The sequence below is a fragment of the Chelonoidis abingdonii genome, chromosome 15 (genome assembly GCF_003597395.2).
Source record: "Chelonoidis abingdonii isolate Lonesome George chromosome 15, CheloAbing_2.0, whole genome shotgun sequence".
Taxonomy (NCBI): Eukaryota; Metazoa; Chordata; order Testudines; family Testudinidae; genus Chelonoidis; species Chelonoidis abingdonii.
The window spans coordinates 18,923,139-18,943,087 of NC_133783.1; the positions used below are offsets into that span (position 1 = coordinate 18,923,139).

Consider the following 19,949-nt stretch of genomic DNA (forward strand, 5'->3'; position numbering starts at 1 on the left):
AGTTCTTTATAGGGCTGTGATGGTCCCACTGGTGAAGGAGCCTCCAACCACACAGTTATCACTGGAACTGATGGTTCACAGTGCTTCATCTTCCAGAGCTCAGCTGGTACCATAGCGTCAATGACTATGTGGGGAGAGGTACTGAAGGAGCCTTGCTCCTATGCACTTTCTTATCAAGGAGACAAGACTTAGGAAGACCTTGTGTTCTGGGTGCAAGGACTTATCTAACCTAGATGGGGTCATAAAGGGATCCCTCCTCTTAAGGGATCTAGGAGGGGACCTATTTTTTATGCTTATGAGAATGCCCTTACCCTTCTGAGAAGGCCCAGTTGAAGGGTAATTCACTCTAGTCATTCCCACTCCTGAATTGGACACCTAGCTATGAGGTGCACTCCTTGAAGTCTCAGACCAATGTACAGGCGGGGAGGGGTCTCCCCAGCCTGAATTTACTGGGACCTCATGGTGCATTCCCATGAGGGTTTCCAAAGCCAGAGAGCTCTCACCTACCACATTCAGCTGGGAAATCTGTGTCAGATACTGCACTTAGCAGAGATATGAGCTTCCCCAAAGAAGTAGAAACAGCACCAGGGGCAGAAGACGAAATTCTTAAAGCCCAGAAGCCTGCGGACAACCTCAGTCTCATGCTGAGGGATCAGAGAATTCCCAGGGTGGTGATTCTAACTAATTAAAACTACTAACAACTCTATCAACTTTTCTTGTAATTATTTCAAACGTATCTAAGGGTACGTCTACACTGCACGATTATTTCGAATTAGCTTAAACCGATATTACAAAACAGATCTAATAAAATCGGTTTAGCGCGTCCACAGTGGGATCCCGAAATCGATTGTTTGCGTCCATGGTCCAAAGCTACCATCGATTTCAGGAGCGGTGCACTGTGGGTAGCTGTTCCTCAGCTATCCCATAGTTCCCACTTCCGTGTTGAGAGCACAGTGCCTGATGGGGCAGAAAACACTGCCCCGGGTGGTGCTGGGTACAGCCTCACCCCTCCCTTTGTGAAGGCAGCAGACAACCCTTTGGCGCCTTTTTCGCGGAGTGCATTGAGCAAACGCCATAGCACAGCAATTTTTCCTTTTTTTTTTTCACGTGGTGGTGGGGGGAAATAAACTGAGGAGCTGTTCCCTGAACCACGCCAGACACTGTGTTTGAACCTACAGACATTGGGAGCTCAGCCAAGAATGCAAATAATTTTCAGAGACTGCTGTGGACTGTGGGATAGCTGGAGTCCTCAGTACCCCCTCCCTCCCTTCATGAGCGTCCATTTGAGTCTCTGGCTTCCCGTTACGCTTGTCACGCAGCGCTGTGTATCCTGGAGTTTTTTATTCAAACGCTTTGGCATTTCGTGTTCTGTAACGGAGCTGGATACAACAGATTTGTCTCCCCATACAGCGATCAGACCTAGTATCTCCCGTACGGTCTATGCTGGAGCTCTTTTTCGATTTCAAACTGCATCGCCAGCCGTGCTGATCAGAGCTCCACGCTGGACAAGCAGGAAATGTAATTCAAAAGTTCGCGGGGCTTTTCCTGTTTACCTGCCCGCTGCATCCGAGTTCAGATTGCTGTCCAGAGCGGTCAGTGCTGCACTCTGGGATGCCGCCCGGAGGCCAATAACGTCGATTTCCGTCCACATGAACCCTAATCCGAGTTATCACTATCGAATTTAGCGCTACTCCTCTCGTTTGGGAGGAGTTCCGAAATCGATTTAAGGAGCCGTTTAACTCGATATTAATGACGACGTCGTGTGAACGGATACAGCGTTAAATCGGTATATCGGCCATTAAACCGATTTAAAGTCGCAGTGTAGACCTGGCCTAAGATGATCAGGTCTGGACACCAGATATTCTGACTCAGGCCACGCAGCAGTAAAAAGGAACTGGAGAGGCATTGGTTCGTATCTCATCACAGAGCACAAGGAGAGCAACAATACAGGAGCAGACAAATGGATGCTACTTGCTAGAATTCTCTTGTCTCAAGCACATGAGTACCAACAGCAGAATACGCACAGGTATCAGCACTTCAAGTAGTTTCAGTTTAGGATATTGGAGGTAGTGAGTTTTTAAATATCTCATTTTTAAGATCTTTCCCAGAACAGAGCACTGTCAGTAGAGAAAGATAAACTGAAAACAAAGATGTGGGGAATAGACAAGATTCTCGCTATTCCAGATATAAACAGTAGGGGGCAGTAGTAATAGACAACACTTCTGTTACTTCTCTCTCTCATCAGTCATTCCCTGCTTGGTCCACCAGAGCCAAGGTTGATTCACCTACTGGACTTTTTGCAAAGACAATCCTTTTCTCTCAATTGTTGTGGAGGCAGTGGGTTATATGTTGCTTGAATATCCTGTTGGGTATTGTGTGAGGATTTATGGGAATTATGACTGTGTTAAATCTTGAAATTTACAGGATATAATATGTTTCTTTAGTTTTGCAAGAAGTGCCCAGAGCTATTTGTACTGGATGTTTTAAAACTGACATACATGAGTTGGCGGTGTCAAGCACATGACCTATGGGCCAGATCCATCTCACAAGCCACTTTCATCTAGCCTGCAGCTTACTGCAGTCTCCAACAGAATCTGGCCAGCAGCTGACTAATCTGCAATTAAAAGAAGCCAGAAGGAGAAGGATCTGAGTGGAAAGAGCTGAGGAGGGAGCTTATGCTTGATTGGGCACAGGCAAATAAGCATCTTTTCCCTGTTGCCTAGCGCAGCAGCCAGAGAGCTATTGTCACACCAATGAGCCCTGTACAGTGAGGATCAAAGAGGTAGCATCTCTCCAAACCCCCCAGGACCACTCTTAGGGGACAGCCTCCTTTTCCTCCCCACAAAGTAGACCTTGATATCACCATGCTGTGCAACTTGGGATGCAGGGGAGTGGCTCTTTCTTCTGCACTGCTTCCTTCTTGTCCCTATTATTGCCACTACCCATCTTAGGGGACTAGTTCCTTCTCACCCCCATCCACTCTCTGCTGTCACTTCAGCTGAGCCCAGTAGCACCAAGATCAAAAGGAAGTGGCTTATTTTCCTCCTCCTCCTGGTTTCTGATACCTCTGAAGGAGTAGGTCAAGATCAGAGAACTTCTCGTGCTGCTTCTGCAGGATAAGAAGAAAAGTGCCTAATGTGTGTATTTAGGTTTCTTTCTTGGGGGAAAGGTGGGGTGCAGGAGGGGAAGGAAGGGCAGCAAGGTATTTACAAAGTTGTGTGCACATACATATGCAATAAGGAGTAGATCAAGAGGAGAGGGAATGCATGAGGATAAGTTCACATATAGAGGGAAAGAGGTTACATAACGCATTCACTTTTTAAAATGTGCTTCATTGTCTTTACATGCAATACTTAACTTTGTTAGCTGAATAGAAAATTTCTGCAGTCAGACAAGTATGCAAAACATCTCCAGACAGCCAAAGTTGTACTTCGGCACATGGACCAGACTGAAACATTAAATCAACACTCAGCTAATGAGTTTGATATACACCTCTACCTCGATATAACACTGTCCTCAGGAGCCAAAAAATCTTACTGTGTTATAGGTGAAACCACATTATATTGAACTTGATTTGATCCACCAGAGTATGCAGCCTCACCCCCCGTAATGTTGCTTTACCGCGTTATATCAGACTTTGTGTTATATCGGGTGGTGTTATAACGGAATAGAGGTGTATTCCAAGAGTATGTGAACTCATACCAAATTTACAGCAAAACCTTTGAAGCAAGTTTTTTTTTTTTTTTAATATGTATAGTATTAAACTCTTAGCACTTCACAAAATAAAAACAAATCTAGTAGAAAATATACTAATCAGACATATTAACAGATCAAGTTTTTCTTCCCCCCCACAAACCCAGTTTAACAGTCCATCAACCAATCTTGCCTCCTCAAATACCTTCAGGGAGAGGCAGGATTTGCAGAATGACTGGAATGTTAACAAATCCAGACCATCAAATCCAGAAGTCAAGTGGCCTTCACGAAGTCGTCCTATCAATGGCGCCCTCTTGTTCAAATGAAGGCGGGGTCTAGCTCAAATGCATCCAATGCTTGCCACTCAGACAATATTGTGCTGGACATTGTGTATCACCTCAGTCTACTTTACTGGTTTGTAGTTTTTGTGATATTGCTAAATGTGCTAATAAAACTGATAACCACATTACAGATTCAAAAAAATCTTTCCTCAGTGAGTTTCTCTCCCGTGTGCACAGGGCTTTCCTCAAAGTAATAACTATCTGTTCTAAAGGAAGTTGGACTCTGCCAACCTATAACGTTAAATTGGAAACTCTAAATAGTAACTAACCGATAGATATGGGAACTATGCTACAAAAAACTTGACATTACTTAGGCTGCTACTGTGAGAAGACCACTATCATGCTGACCAATATTGCCTCATTGTTTGCTTGTACTCCCTCATTTGTCTGTATCAGTTTTTATCCTGTTGTCTTAAAGATTGGAAGCTCTCTGGGATAGGGACTGTCTTTCTGTTCTGTGTTTGTATAGCAGCTACCACAGTGGGGTTCTAGTCCATGATGAGGGTTTCTAGACACTATGCTAACAGAAATAATACTCATACTACTACTTGGGAGAATGGACAGAAAAGAGCATACCCACTAAAGTACACTCCCCTCCAGAGCCTAGAACGGAATCCAAGATTTGCAAGTCTGACTGTTCCTCTGCTGTCAACAAATATTTCCAAAAAACAAAAATGTATCATTCCTCTCTAGTAAGTAATTATCAACATACAAGATGTCTGGCAGAGATCCCATAAACCTGGCTAACTTCCTCCACTGAAGGTTAGTTGTCTCCTTATTCAGTTCAGCCATCTTTCTAACTAAACAACTCTATTTCACCAACTTAATTGAATCCTATGCTCTTGATCCCAGATGCCTTTTTGCTATTTTTGCATCACTCCCCAGACTCCTCCTCATGCCTCCACTCATTGGGGCACAGGATTTAGCCGTCAGTATAAGTTACGTCACTCAGAGATGTGAATAAGCTACCTCTGAGCGACGCAAGTTATACCAACGTAAGCACCTGTGTGGACAGCGCTATGTTGGCGGTAGAAGCTACCACCACTCGCAGGGGCAAGAGTAATTAAGTGAATGGGAGAGCTCTCTCTTGTCAAGCTGGAAGCTCTGTACTGCAGCCATAACCTATAATCAGGATGTTCACAGCTGGCGACTAATCATATGTTCTGAGTATCTAACTTGAAACCCTCGGATCTGCTTTACAGAAGTGCTGAGCGCTAACAATGCAACTGAAGTCAATGGGATATGTGTTTTGAACATTTAAAGTGCTACACAACGCTATATACTCTGAAAAATCAGGTCCTAGGTGTCTCAAATTCAACAACCAAAATTACTGGACTCTTTTGACTTTAATTTCTCTATGCTTCAAATTCCCATCTGTAAAATGGGGATAGCAGCAGCCCCCACACCTCACAGGGACGCTGTGAAAATAAATGCACTAGAATTTATAAAGCAGTCAGATACTACTGTGATGAGCAACACAGAAAAAAGCCCATGAGAAAATTAACAATTCTTGTCCGAACAGAGTTTGAACAGTATGCAGGAAATAAGATGTGGTGCCATACACTGAACCATGAAAAGAGGACAAAATTTTAAATATCCGTTCATTAAGTCAGCACCATTGATTCTATGCACTGAAGGGTCCTAGGTGAAAAAATGGTATGTGATCATGCAACTAAAGACAAGTGTAATGCATATGCATAAAAAGGCTGAATTAAGACTGCACACACAACCTTAATTCTAGCATTTCCTAATGTGGGTGTTTGACTTTGTTGTTGTGTGTGTAACAACAACTATGGCAAGGTCTGAGAAGAGGTTGCACTCTTCTTGTAAAGCATGAAAGCATCTAGCTGGCCATCACTGCTATCTGGTCTTTCAGAAGCAAATCTAGATTTAACATAGCCATGTTCTGGATTTAATTTGCAAATGGCAGATACTTCCTTAATAGGGCTGCTGATACATTTCACAAGCTCTTCCTATTACTCCCCCACTCTAATGTTCTGTCTGGCTTGAGTCAGGGCCAGCTAACCCTCCTCTTGACTCACTTTTAAAATTCTCTAAATTACTTTAAAATTCTCCTCAAATATGGATTATCTATGGAGGAAAATGGGAAGACGGTTTGGCCTTTTTAGGGAATTCTTTAAGTCCCAAGATAAAATTATTGCTGGAGCAGCACTCTCCCCACTTGCCCTCAGACTGTGGCTCAGGTGTGCTAAAAAGAGCAATGTCTGATCACCCCCCACCCCCACACACAACCTTTGGAGTTAGGGTAGTTACATCACTCTGCAGCCTTCAGTAAGAGAAGGACAAAATTGCCAGATGATGGATAGGTCAAGTTCCCAACAAGCTTCTAGAGCAGCCGTTCCCAACGCGGTGCCCACCGGCGCAATGGCACCACCAGGGCATCTATGTGCGCCCGTGTACTGGCCAGCAGACAAGCATCTGCCAAAATGCCGCTGAAAAGCAACACCACCAAGAGGCGCCGCCGACAAAATGTCGCTGATTTTCAGCGGCATTTTGGCAGTGACGCCTCTTGATGACGCTACTTTGGCGGCATTTCGGTGGCGATGCCTCTTGACGTTGCCGCTTCTCAGCAGTATTTCGGCGGATGCTTGTCCACCGGCCACGGTCCTCAGTGGCTCGTCATCCGGCGCCTGCCACCCAGAAAAGGTTGGGAACCACTGTTCTAGAGCCCTCCCCTGAGCAACATAATAGCAGTTCAGACAGGCAAGATATATACTGCTTCTCTGGATCATGGTCAAAGGAAGCCCTCCTTCTAAACAGTCCTGAACCAGGGACTGTGAACTCCAATTATTTCTTCCTTTATGGATCAAGCTTGCAATTCCCAATCAAGGAGAATGAGAAATCATTAAAAAATTTCCCCATCCACCCTAAACCTCCAAAGGCAAGGAGAGGTCAAAGGAAAATAACCACATTAAAGACAAAAAGGCCCTAAAGAGAAAGAAAAGCTCTCTAAAATAGTGGTTCTCAAAGTTTAGTAACCTGAGGACCCTCACTTCCATTTAAAATTTTGCCGCAGACCCCCAAGCCTTCCCTGCTCAGCCCCAGGCACCACCCCCACTCCACCCCTTCCCCACCTCTTCCTGCCCCTGCTCCAACCCTACCTCCTCTTCCCACCCCCCCTCACGAACACCCCCATCCCCTCTCCTCCACCCAGTGTACAGGAGGTGCTGGGAAGGAGGAGAGGATTTGATCAGCAGGGCCTGTGGACCCCTTGGAGTTCCTTTCAGATCCCCAGGGATCCATGGACCCATCTGAGAAATGCTGCTCTAAAAGAAACTTGGAGGAGGTAAAAAACCAAAATACTTAAACTCTGGATACCTAAACCAGAAATTAACTGGTGTGGAGGAAAATTCTCCTTTGGCAGAAAGAAAGCAAGAGAGAAAGAAAATAGAAGGGCAACTTCGCCTTTGTCAGTCAAGCCTTCCTTCTCAGACTCGTCACCTGACTACAGATCCAGAAAAACATAAGCCAATGGAAAAAAAATGTTTATGAAGAATGGAAGAAAGAAGGCCCCTTCCTGCTCCTCAGCTAACTCAACAAGACCAAGCCAAAGCTGAAAAATCTCCAATGAGAAGACAACAAGGAATCTATGAACACCTTAAAGACTAACAGATTTATTTGGGCATAAGCTTTCGTGGGTAAAAAACCCACTTCTTCAGATGCATGGAGTGTCCTCTGTTAGTCTTTAAAGTTGCCACCAGACTCCTTGTTGTTTTTGTGGATACAGGCTAACATGGCTACCCCTCTGATACTCGGTCCAGTGAGAAGCTGCTTCCATAACACCTATTTGATCAGATTAGAGAGTGCTAGCAGACCTAAAATTGCTTCTACACCACAGAGAGGACTCGGGAGTCAGACAAAAAAAGGTGTCCCAGACAAACACTTCAGTTAAACTCAACAAGAAATACTGTGTCCTTCCCCATCCTCCCTCTGACAATGTGATTAAGGCTGCATGCGAGAGCCCAAAGAAATCCAAGCACATACACAGGCAGATTAAAAATTTCAACACTCTACCAAAGGACAAAAAAATACTGTTATTTCACCCAAGATGTATTTGCAGCTCCACTGGACAAGGATACTAATGCCCAAAAAGGAAGAGTTCCTGCTCAAGGAACCCACTGACACAAAAATGGAATTCTCCTGAAGAAGGAACATCAATATGACAGCTTATGCACTCAGCTTCAATTTTTTTTGTTTTACTTGGGCCATCCTAACTTGAACAGACAAACTGGGCCAAGTGAAAGCCATACATTGCCAAGGCATCAAGCCCACCCTAAACCATTTCTTTATGTGCTCGTTTCAGGAGAGAAGCTTTCCTGGACTTGCTTTAACTAACTGCTCCATGGCCTCCAGCATAATGACCCAATGACAATTATGGCTCCAGAAAACTAACTGTCATGCTAGGCCACTCATGACATCCACAAACTACTCGGGATGGAGAGGAGGGCGGAGGGGAATTAGTTTGGTGAACACATGCACAAAACAATAGCCAAACCCAAGAATGGAAGAAAACCATACAATTATGTAGCCAAGTCAAAACTACTAATTTTCTAAATGCCAAAAACTTAACACTGGGCAAAACGAAAAGGTCTTGCTTTAACCAGGGAGGCATGAAACTCAAGGCAGAGGTAATCTGGAAATACATCCAGCTTCAAGCATTCCCTACAACTACAGGACACTTACATTCAAGGAGATTACCTGATCTGTGGGAAGGAGGAGTGGCTTTAGAGAGATGTTACCCCATGCAGAATTCCCCATTTAAGTTGCTTCATCTTGACTAGGTTGCTGGTCCTTGGGTGCATATGCACTTCCCAACATGTTACAAGCCTTGAACTTTAAGACTGTAACCTACGAGTTCCAGCAACTGGTAAACAGGGAACATGATGAAGAGGCAGCTGATTTAGAACCACGTGAATGCCTCCTGAATACTGTATAAAGAATGGTTTTAGCTCAGTCTGGGATAGATGAGGGTTGAGGTAAGTCCCTGAGGGAGGTTCCTCTGTGTAGATCTGACAGGATGCCTAAAGGAACAGGTGTGCCCTATCTCTTACCAGATGTTAGAAAGTGGGACAGGCCTCCTGCACCCAGTGTTTATAATATTTTGAGCTTTTTGAATCTTTTGTGAATAATAAAGCCAGCTCTGAAGAAAGTGACATGGACTAAATGATTGTTAGGAGGTTTATTCTACTTTCCCTGGCTGATGAGCTTGCCCGCTGGCTTACACAGACAAAACAAGGGAAAAAACATAGGGATTTCCCACCTCATCAATACCGAGACAATAGAGCCTGCCCCATCAACACAAAGATTTTATACAACATATTCATTATGGTTCCACAGACAAATGGAGATTTGGAGGCCATCTTAGATCACAGTTCATTCAACAATTTCACTATGAGACTGAAGTTCCAGATGGAGACACTAAAATCACTATCATATCATGCCTAAGCATCCCCAAGACTCATGGTATTGATATGCTTGTTGGAGTTCTTCTTTCACATTCCAGTCTGAGACGTTACAGGAGATTTCTACACTTCTGTTACTGTGGAAAACATTTTCAATACAAGATTCTCCCAATGAGGCTCAACTTGGGTCTTTAGGAAAATCCTGGATGTGCTAGCAGCTTCTCTGAGGAAGACGCTGATCCATGTCTGTCCCTCTTTTAGATGACCTCATCAGACACTCATCAAAGCCTAGGACTACAAGAATAGCTTCCTAAGTAAACAGGACTACAAGAAAAGCTTCCTAAGTAAACAGGGTGAAAAAGCCATCTTTAACCCTCACAGCTGCTTCAGCATCTGAGTGTCACTCCAGATACCCAGAGGGATACAGTTGTCACCCCAGAGAAGAAGCAACTGACTATTTTATCACTGATTCAATGCGTCTATACCAGGGGTCAGCAACCTTTCAGAAGTGGTGTGCAGAATCTTCATTTATTCACTCTAATTTAAGGTTTCACGTGCCAGTAATACATTTTTAGAAGGTCTCTTTCTATAAGTCTATAATATATAACTATTGTTGTATGTAAAGTAAATAAGGCTTTTAAAATGTTTAAGAAGCTTCATTTAAAATTAAACTAAAATGCAGAGCCCCCGGACTGGTGGCCAGGACCCAGGCAGTATGAATGCCACTGAAAACCAGCTCGCGTGCCGCCTTCGGCACCTTTGCCATAGGATGCCTACCCCTGGTCTATACTTACCTGTCATCTCTCTGGACCTTGACGCAACTCCCAGGTATGCTGCTATCTCCTTTAGAATTACTCCACCTCCTCAGCCCTCCTTAGTCATGAACTCTGGGATGCAAGTTAACCCAACTCCAATCTCCCTGCACCGGTGCAACATGGTGCTACTAGGTTAATTAACACAAACTGCTTTGACTGTGAGAGGTGTTATCAGTTTTATTATAATCACTAGGAGATACTAAATTTACCATGGTCTGCATCACCTCAAAAATTAAATTAAAATGAGTGACTAGTATCATGGAATTCCCATCCTTTCACATGAGCTTGCTCGACTAGCGGAGTCAAGACTGACAGGCAAGAAAACAACTAACTTCCAACGTCAAGGTAATTACAATGAAATTAAACAATTTCCTAGTAACATTCTGTGTTTAACAGCTTAAAAATGACACTGTTCAAATATCTTACCAATGCAGGCCATTGAATTTGTTTGATCTTTGATCCCTGAGTCTGGCTAGGGTCCTTTCTTTTTGCCCAGACCAGCTGGTACTCCACCAAGAAGGCTGCAAAATCTTCATAAACCTTAACCCACTCTCGTTTTTCCCATTCAAGGTCATCAAATTCCACATATACCTGGGGAAATTAGATAATACAAAACAAAATATTTATTATTTTATATATAAACAATTGCATTTTGTACAGTATAGATTATAAAATTAAATAGAAGAATTTCAGTAAATTAATCTGAAATACCTGCTCAATCTCAATTAAAATCACCACATCACAGTCCAGCTATCTCAGGGGAAGCTTCTGCCAGTGCCAGAAACCAGTCCCTGTCCTGGAGTGCCCCACTGCACTTACCTCTTTCAAGTTTGTCAGCCTGGCCATATCTCCTTGTCTGAGAAGAGGGTACAGAGAGGCTATGCACTACACCTACCTAAGGGTACCTACTAGTGTACCTTCAAATCATTTTCCAATTTTTTGTTGTTATAAGTATTCACCCTTGTCCATCTGCCACTCACCCACAGCTCCGATGACCCACCAGCACAAATCTAGATACCATATCCACACCCTCTGCCTGACCTCTGGTGACACTGCCTCATTCCCCAGCCCTCTCCACCATGTCTGCCCCTGTTCATAACCTCACACCCATCCTCCTTCACCCTTGCATTTCTCTTGCTGTCTCTGAAATATTTATTCCCATTTCTTAAAAAAACCCTTTGATTTATGACTTCATATCTTGCTCCCACCAAGCTCTGGCTCTCAAAGAGACCTGGATCCCTTTGTCTGATATTGCCTCTGCAGCTGCCCGCTCTTACAAAGCACCTCCTTCTCTCATATTCCATGCCCTGGATCAGACTGTGGTCGGACTGTGGGGCCTCTCTTCAATTCGTGCTGTTTCCAACCCCTCCCACTCCACCTCCTTCCCACTCTCTTCTGAACAGCACTACATCCTATTCTTCCTGCTCCATCTTGTCATCTACTACCACCCAATTCCTGCCATTCAGTTGTCCTCTCTGATTTCAGCTCCCGGATCTTTCAGTTCCTCTCCTCACAACTTCCCACAATCAGCCTCAGTAGCTTCAACTTCCATGTTGATGACCCATCTGATCCCTTAGCTGCATGTTTCCTTTCCCTATAGTTTTAATTTGACCTGTAGCCCTTGTTCAACTCTCCCACTTACCAAAAGAGCCATTCACCTGACTTGGTCTTAACCAAGCACTTGCCCACTCTTTGATCTTTCTGTTGCTCATTCCCCCTTCCTCTAACCGTCACCTGTTCTCTTCAACATCAATCGTGAGCCCACTCCCTCGTGCCCTGCCTCTTGGCCTTCCCAGAACTTTTAGTCTATCAGCATCCAGGATTTCTCATCTGTTTTCAGTCCTTCTATGCTTTTCTTCCATTGATATGGTTGTTGATTCTCTCCATTCCTCACTCCCCTCCACACTTGACATTTCTGTTCCGCTCTTTTATTGTGAGGTCCGCCTTGCAGCTCCAACAATCTCTGGCTCACCTGCAACATCCACTTCCTACACTCCCGTTCTGCTGCAGAGAATCTCTGGTGAAAATCCCATGACCAGACAGACTTCCACCCTTCAGTTTTGCCATCTTCCAAGCTAAACAACTGTATTTCTCCAACTTAATCTCAGGATCACAACCCAGCTGCCTTTTGGCTCCTTTGACATGCTTTCAACCTCTCCCTTGCCTGCCGGGATCTTATCATATTTTGGTCCGTGTTCTCTTTAAATAAATTGGCAAGATATTCCCTCATCAACTCTCTCCTCCTTCTCTCTGGTCTCAGATGAATAAGTTTCTCATCTGCTCTCCTTCTCTAACCTCTCCACTTGCCCCAAAGACTTCATCCTATCTCCTGCCTACCTGACTTCTTCACACTCACCTACTTCTCAAATACCGACATCTAGCTCTCCCTTACATCACAAATGCTGATGTTTATCCTCAACAACTTCCATGCTGGCAGGCCATCTGAGCCTCCCGTCTCACTTCCTTGTTTGACCTTTAACCTCGGTCAACCCTCCCACCCACCAATAATTCCGTTCACTCAACTTTGTCTTTGCAAACTATTGCTTCTCTCATCTCTGTAACCCAGTTCCCCATTTCATCTCCTGAAACATCACCTACTTGCCTCTTGTCATTCCACCCTTCCAATAATTCAATGTCCATAACTCCTATCACTTAGCCCCCCCACTTATACCTTCTTGTTGATAAACTCAATTGTTATTCACTCTACTCTCTCTCCAACCCTCAACTCCTTACCCCCTCTCACCTGCCACAACTCTGAATGCTAACTTTTACAAAAATCTCAATATTTTGTATATAAAAATGTAAAGCAAAAAATTAAGTGGCAACAGAGTAATACAATACCCTTCCACTCAATTCCTAATGTATATTTGTGCTCACTTAATAGAGACACTACCATTTAATTTGGCAAGACTGAAAAAGAGTATTTATAAAAACTCAGAATGAAATGACGTACTTAATTACCAACTCTCATATTTATTATAATACAAAGTGTTTTAGGTAATTTTTCTGTAAATTATGCTAAGTGTAATCCTTTTGCGACCAAAATATTTCAGCAGAGTTCCCTAACGTTTGAAGTACAGTAAGACCTTTTTAACCATAGCAGAACACCACAGATTACATCTTAAAGTATTGTCTCTCTGATAGTCATACTTTATACAGTAGTTGCAATTATTTTCTCTAGTCTTTCTGAAAAGGATTTTACCTTTGAAATGCATCAAGTGGCATGAAGTTAAACATTTCTATGCAGTTAGATAGTCCAAGACACTACAGAAACTTTGTCCTATTTTTCCTTCCCTGGAAATTATATTTATTCTGAGGCTGGCCAAGAGCAGTTTACAAGGATAACGTGAACCTGACTAGTCTATCCCTGGAAAAAAAAATGGCCAGTCTAAATTCTCCAAAGTAGCAGCAAGTTATATTTGGCATGGTGTGAGCACCGCTAGAATATTGTGGCCAGTTCTCGTATCTACAATTCAAGAGGGTTCAGAGAAGAACCAGAGAATGACTGAAGGATTAGAAAGCATGCCTTACAGTGATAGAGTCAAGGAGCTCACACACTATTTAGCTTCAGGCCATGTCTACCGGCTAAATCAGCACTGCTGCTGCAGCGGTGTTGATTTAGTGGGTCTGGTGAAGACACGCTAAGTAAATGGGAGAGCACTCTCCCGTCGACGGCTGTACTCCACCTCTCCAAGAGCAGAAACTATGTCAACGGAACAGTGTTTCCTGTCGACATAGTGCGGGGTAGACACCGCACTAAGTCAACTTATGTTGAACTCAGTTACGGAATTTATGTAACTGAACTAGTGTGACTTAGATTGACTTACAGTGTTAGTCTAGACCAGCCCTAAGAGAGAGAAAGCTAGGCTGTGACTTGATCATAGTCCATAACTACCTACGTGGGTAACTAATATTTGATAATGGGCTCCTCAACGTAGTAGACAATCCAATGGCTAAAAGCTGAAGCTAGATAAACTCAGATTGGAAATAAGATGAATTTTTTTTTAATCGGTGAAGGTAGTTAACCACTGGAACAATTCACCAGAGGTCCTGATTGTAGGAAATTTCAAAATCAAGATTGAATATTTTTCTAAAAGATATGCTCTAGGAATTATTCTGAGGGCATTCTATGGTTCTGAGGTCTTTCTGTGTTATACAGGAGTCAGAGTAGATCAGGGGTCTCAAGCATGCGGCACGCAAGGCCCCCCTGCCCTCCCGCAGCATTTACATAGAGTGGCTCTGGCCCGATGCACACCAGGGTCAGGGCAGGCTCCCTGCCTCCCTGCCCTGCGCCCGCGCCTCTCTGGGAAGTGGATGGAACCTGGGAGAGGAGAGGCGCAGGGGGCGGGTGTGTGTTGATGTTGCTTTAGGCACTGCTCTCAGCAGCTCCCATTGGCCGCGGTTCCCCATTCCCGATTGGAAAAAGAAAAATAAGTCTTCCTATTTTTTCAAATCCTAATCAGTATCTTAACTTTGAGTGAACTGCACTAGTAGAATAAACTGAAAAGAAGAAAATAATCTCTCTGCACCCACAAAAGAGGCTAGTGCTGCTAAAAATTGGTTCTGGTTCCATGTGCTTAGGTAGTAATTCCACTATTCAGTAGTCTGATTTTCTTTAAAATTGTCAGCAAACAGGTACTACTTAGTATTTTTTAAATTAAATTCAAATGATTTTTAACAGACTATAGTCCATTAAGGCCTTAATACTGATTGCCATAATTTCAAATTTTATTTTAAATAGATTTTAAAAAAGAAAGGAGATACTACGTTTAAATTAAAAAAATCCAAAATAAAAAAAATCCATTTTTAAATTTAAAAAACAGATGTTTTTCCACCCTGCAGACTAGTCAACCATGTTCAAAGAGCCACTCACCATCCACCCCAAGCCCAGATAAAACAACAAAGCAACTCGAGCCACTAAAATAAAATCTGTAGCCAAACTGGTATCCCTAAAGAGTGCCAAGGCTCAAAATTCCCAAGCCTTTACTTAACTGATCTGGCTCTCTGAAGCAGGATATGCTGCAATGCCATCCTGTTCTGTGCAGACAGAACAACAGTTTGGAAAGTCTTCAGAGGAGCCTAGCCTTCCAGCCCTCTCAGTTATGGACAACTCTGTTCTACTTCCCTGAAGCAGTACAGCTTGAAAATTCAGCAACATGGCACTGAAGACCTGGACATGAAGGAGAAGTTCTCATTGGGAATATTTTATAAATATAATTGGTTTTAGCTTGCTAGTTTTTACAATTATTGTTACAATTTTCCAGCGGGGGGAGGGGGGGGCCGTGTCAAAAACCTTCAGCAATACTTTTTCTGATTAAAGCAAGGTTGCAAGCTATCTTCTAATCAGAGCTGTTTGGAACTCTCAATTAAATGTATTTTTATCTAAATATTCTGTTTTGAAGCTGAATCATCAAATTTGATTAACTTATTTTTTTGACAAAGGAAATCCAGTAGAACTAATCTACCTGGATTTCAGCAAGGCATTTGCTACTGCTCCACATGAGAAATTAGTCAAATTGGAGAAGATGGGAACTAATATGAGAACTGAAAAGTGAATAAGAAACTGGTTAAAGGGGAGACAACAACGGGTCATACTGAAAGGTGAACAGTCAGGCTGGAGGGAGGTTACTAGTGGAGTTCCTCATGGATCGGTATTGGGACCAATCTTATTTACCATTTTTGTTACTGATTTTGACACAAAAAAATGGGACTGCATTGATAAAATCTGTGGATGACACAAAGCTGGGAGGTAATGCCAATAAAGAGGAGGACCAGAATATCATACAAGAAGATCTGGGCAACCTTGTAAAGTGGACTAACAGAAATGAGCTGAAATTTAATAGTACAATATGCAAGGTCACGAACTTAGGGACTAACAACAAGAATTATTTCTATGAACTTGGGACAACTCAGTTGGAAGTGACAGAGAAGACAGACCTGCGTGTATTGTTTGATCACAATATGACTATGAGCCGCCAATGTGATACAGCTGTGAAGAAGGCCAATGCAGTCCTAGGATGCATCAGACAAGGTATTTCCAAGTAGACAGGGAAGTGTTAGTACCATTATACAAGGCACTGGTGAGACCTCAAGGGGACTGCTGTGTGAAATTCTTGTCCTGTGTTTAAAAAAAGATGAATTCAAACTGGAACAGGTGCAGAAAAGGGCTACTAGGATGATCCGAGGAATGGAAAACCTACCTTTCAAGAGGAGACTCAAAGAGCTTGCTTGGCTTGTTTAGCTTAACCACAAGAAGGCTGAGGGAACATATGATCGCTTTCTATAAGTAGAGAGAGATGAATTCCCAGGGAGGGAGAGGAGTTTTAATTTAAGTGTCAATGCTGACGCAAGAACAAATGTATATAAGCTGGCCATCAACAAGTTTAGACTTGAAATTAGACACAGGTTTCTAACCATCAGAGCAGTGACGGTCTGGAACAGCCTTCCAATGGTAGCAGTGGGGGAAAAAACCCCTAACTGGCTTCAAGACTGAGTTTGACAAGTTTTTCATAGAATTATAGCGTTAGAAGGGACCACAAGGATCATCTAGTCTAACCTCCTGCCAAGATGCAGGATTTGTTGTGGCTGAACCATCCAAGACAGATGGCTATCCAGACTTCTTTTGAAAACCTTCAGTGAAGGAGCTTCCACAACCCTCTTAGGTAGTCCGTTCCATTGTCTTACAGTTAGAAACTTTTTCCTGAGATTTAATCTAAATATGCTGTGCTGTAGTTTGAATCAACTGCCTCTTGTCCTGCCTTCTGTGGCAAGAGGTAACAATTTTTCTCTATCTTTTTTAATGGCAGCCTTTCAAGTATTTGAAGACCATTATCATGTCCCCTGCTCTTAATCTCCTATTTTGCAAACTAAACATACCCAATTCCTTCAGTCTTTGCTCATATGGCTTGTATTCCATCTCTTTGATCTTTATCCCTTGCGTGATCTTTTGCAGTTTCTCTACATCCTTTCTATACACTGGTGACCAAAATTGGATATATACTCCAGCTAAGGCCTAACCAGCACTGAGTAGAGCAGTACTTTCAGCTCCCGTGATATGCATGCTATGCCTCCGTTACTTTTTTGGCAACAGCATTGAATTGCTGACACATGTTGAGGCAGTGATCCACTACTCCCAGATCCTTTTCAGCAGTGCTGCTGCCAAGTTAGTTATCCCCTATTCTATATTTGTGCATTTGGCTTTTCTTCCCCAAGTGCAGCACCTTACATTTGTCTTTGTTGAATTTCTTGAATTTCATTTTGTTGTCTATAGCCCAGTTCTCCAATTTATCAAGATGCCTCTGAATTTTAGCTCTATTCTCAAACTGTTAGTAACCCCCAACCCCAGCTTTGTGTCATCTGCAAATTTGATCAGTATGCTCTCTATTCCTACAGCTAGGTCATTAATAAAGGTGTTAAACAACACTGGATCTACAACAGATTCCTGTGGAACCCCACTTGAGACCTCCCTCCAATCTGACCTCATTCCATTAATACACTCTTTGTTTGCAGTTGCTTAACCAATTATGGATTCACTTAATGGTAGTTCTGCCAACCCTGCATTTTCTCCAGCTTATTTATCAGAATGTCACGTGGGACAGTGTCAAAAGCCTTGCTGAAGTCTAGGTATATTATTTTGGAGGGGATAGTATGACAATGGATACATGCCACTGTAGGTAGTCATATGTGACTGATAGCAGCAAATATCTCCAACAGCCAGTGATGGAACACTAGATCAGAAGGGTTCTGAGTTTCTACAGAGAATTCTTTCCCAGGTATCTGGCTAGTGGGTCTTGTCCACATGCTGGGGGTCTAACTGATTATCATATTGAGAGAAAAGAAATTTCCGCTGATCAGATTAGCAGAGACCTTGGGGTTTTTTTTGCCTTCCTCTGCAGCATGGGGTACAGGTCACTTGTAGGCATAAACTAACGTAAATGGCGGATTCTCTGTAACTTAGTCTTCAAATCATGATTTAAGGACTTCAATCAGCCAGAGGTAGGGTCAATTATAGGAATGGATGGGTGAGGTTCTGTGGTCTGCGATGTGCAGGAAGTCATGATGATCTCTTCTGGCCTTAAAGTCTACATTTTCAGTGGCAATGTCTCTGTGGTCAAGAGTGCTCTCGTCACTTCTGACCAGACAGAGAGAGACCTAAATTGAAAATCTGGCCATTTCTATCTGAAAACAGATATGTCAACACAATTCCATTTTGTGAAAACTTTCGAAAGTTTATTTTCATTCCAATGAAGAACAAAAACAAAATTTTGAAACCTGGAAAGTTGTTGCAAACAGAACTGTTATCCTCCAGCTTATCCAACTTCTAACGCCAGGGGAGAGGGGGGAAGCACACCTCAAATATATTCCTCTCTTTTGAAACCATCAAGAGTAAGCAGGATGTCGTTTACAACTCTTCCACAGTAAAGTACTATTTACCATTAGTCTTCCGCCCAGTTATATGTTGTAGACAACCGGACTGCTAAGAATCTGAAGGTTGACAATAACTATATTTATTCCAATACCACCTCTAGACAATACAGCTAGAAACACACACAAAAATTTTAATTGTATAACATTTAAACAATTTCAGACAAAGCAATTTTGTTTAATAAGCAAATGGATTTCTGTACCATGTTTATTGACAAGGTTTCTACTACAGTATGCTAAAATGACTCATTGGCTGGCATTTACAAAATGGTTTCCTGTTCTCTCTCCTAAGTGAGGAAGGTAAAGGGGAACAAAGGACAGTCATTGCATTTCCATGCTATTGCATTAATATTCCTCATCATGAACTCTATGCTCAAATTTTTTTTCTCTCAGTTTAATAATTGCTTAAACCTCACCCTGGCTTGGCTACAGTTCACAAAGTATTTGCCCCTTCTCTCACACCAGTAATTAAGCAAGTATCAGTGTTCTGGGTAACTCTTGGTAGGTCAAAATTCTTATACTTCTATGACAGACAACTTACTCTACAAACAACGGAGCATAATCTTACATCATTCAGGTCAATAGGAATTTGGCCTTTGATTTCAAAGGGAGGTCACAGTGAGCACATCAAATTAATTCCACTTCTGACATACGATACTGATAAACAACACAATCCATATTTTAAAACTATAAAGTATAACTACTATTCTTCCTCAAAGAACAAATGTACGAGCTAAGAACTAATTTGAAAACTCATAAGGAAAACACTTCCGATTTTTACTGGCAAAGTTAAAGAATGTCTTAACTTGAGAAAAAAATATGCCCGAACAACTTTTATGTTTACAAATTTAACCAGGCTTCAGCAATTTGTCAGTTTTCCAAGCATATGCTGTACTCTCGATAGAAGATGGAATAGAGTGCTGTTTATTAAAAATTATACTTAATCTCCTAATTAAATTATTCATAAAAGTAGTGTATCTATTGTTTTATTTTAAATAAAACAGTTATACAGTCTGGACAGTCCCTACAGAAAAGGATAAGTGGACACAAATCAGATATTAGGAATGGCAATATACAAAAACCTGTAGAACACTTCAATCTCCCTGGCCACGCTATAGCAGATTTAAAGATAGCCATCCTGCAGCAAAAAAACTTCAGGACCAGACTTCAAAGAGAAACTGCTGAGCTTCAGTTCATCTGCAAATTTGACACCATCAGCTCAGGATTAAACAAAGACTGTGAATGGCTTGCCA

The 19,949-nt window shown here is 42.5% G+C and overlaps 1 protein-coding gene across 12 annotated transcripts in view; it reads right to left on the reverse strand.

Moving 5' to 3' along the window:
- JMJD1C (jumonji domain containing 1C) overlaps positions 1-19,949 on the reverse strand; it is a 325,097-nt gene that overhangs the window by 220,373 nt on the left and 84,775 nt on the right. For 10 of the 12 annotated variants that reach the window (XR_012657050.1, XR_004373154.2, XR_012657049.1 and 7 more), the window contains one exon: positions 10,699-10,863. Coding sequence is in view for 6 of the 12 variants with exons in the window: in XM_075072587.1 (XP_074928688.1) it covers positions 10,699-10,863 (165 nt within the window). In the remaining 6 variants the exon portion in view is untranslated. Of the gene's footprint in view, positions 1-10,698; positions 10,864-19,949 lie in introns of those variants that run through there. The other 2 variants (XM_032776339.2, XM_032776341.2) reach the window with 2 other exon arrangements.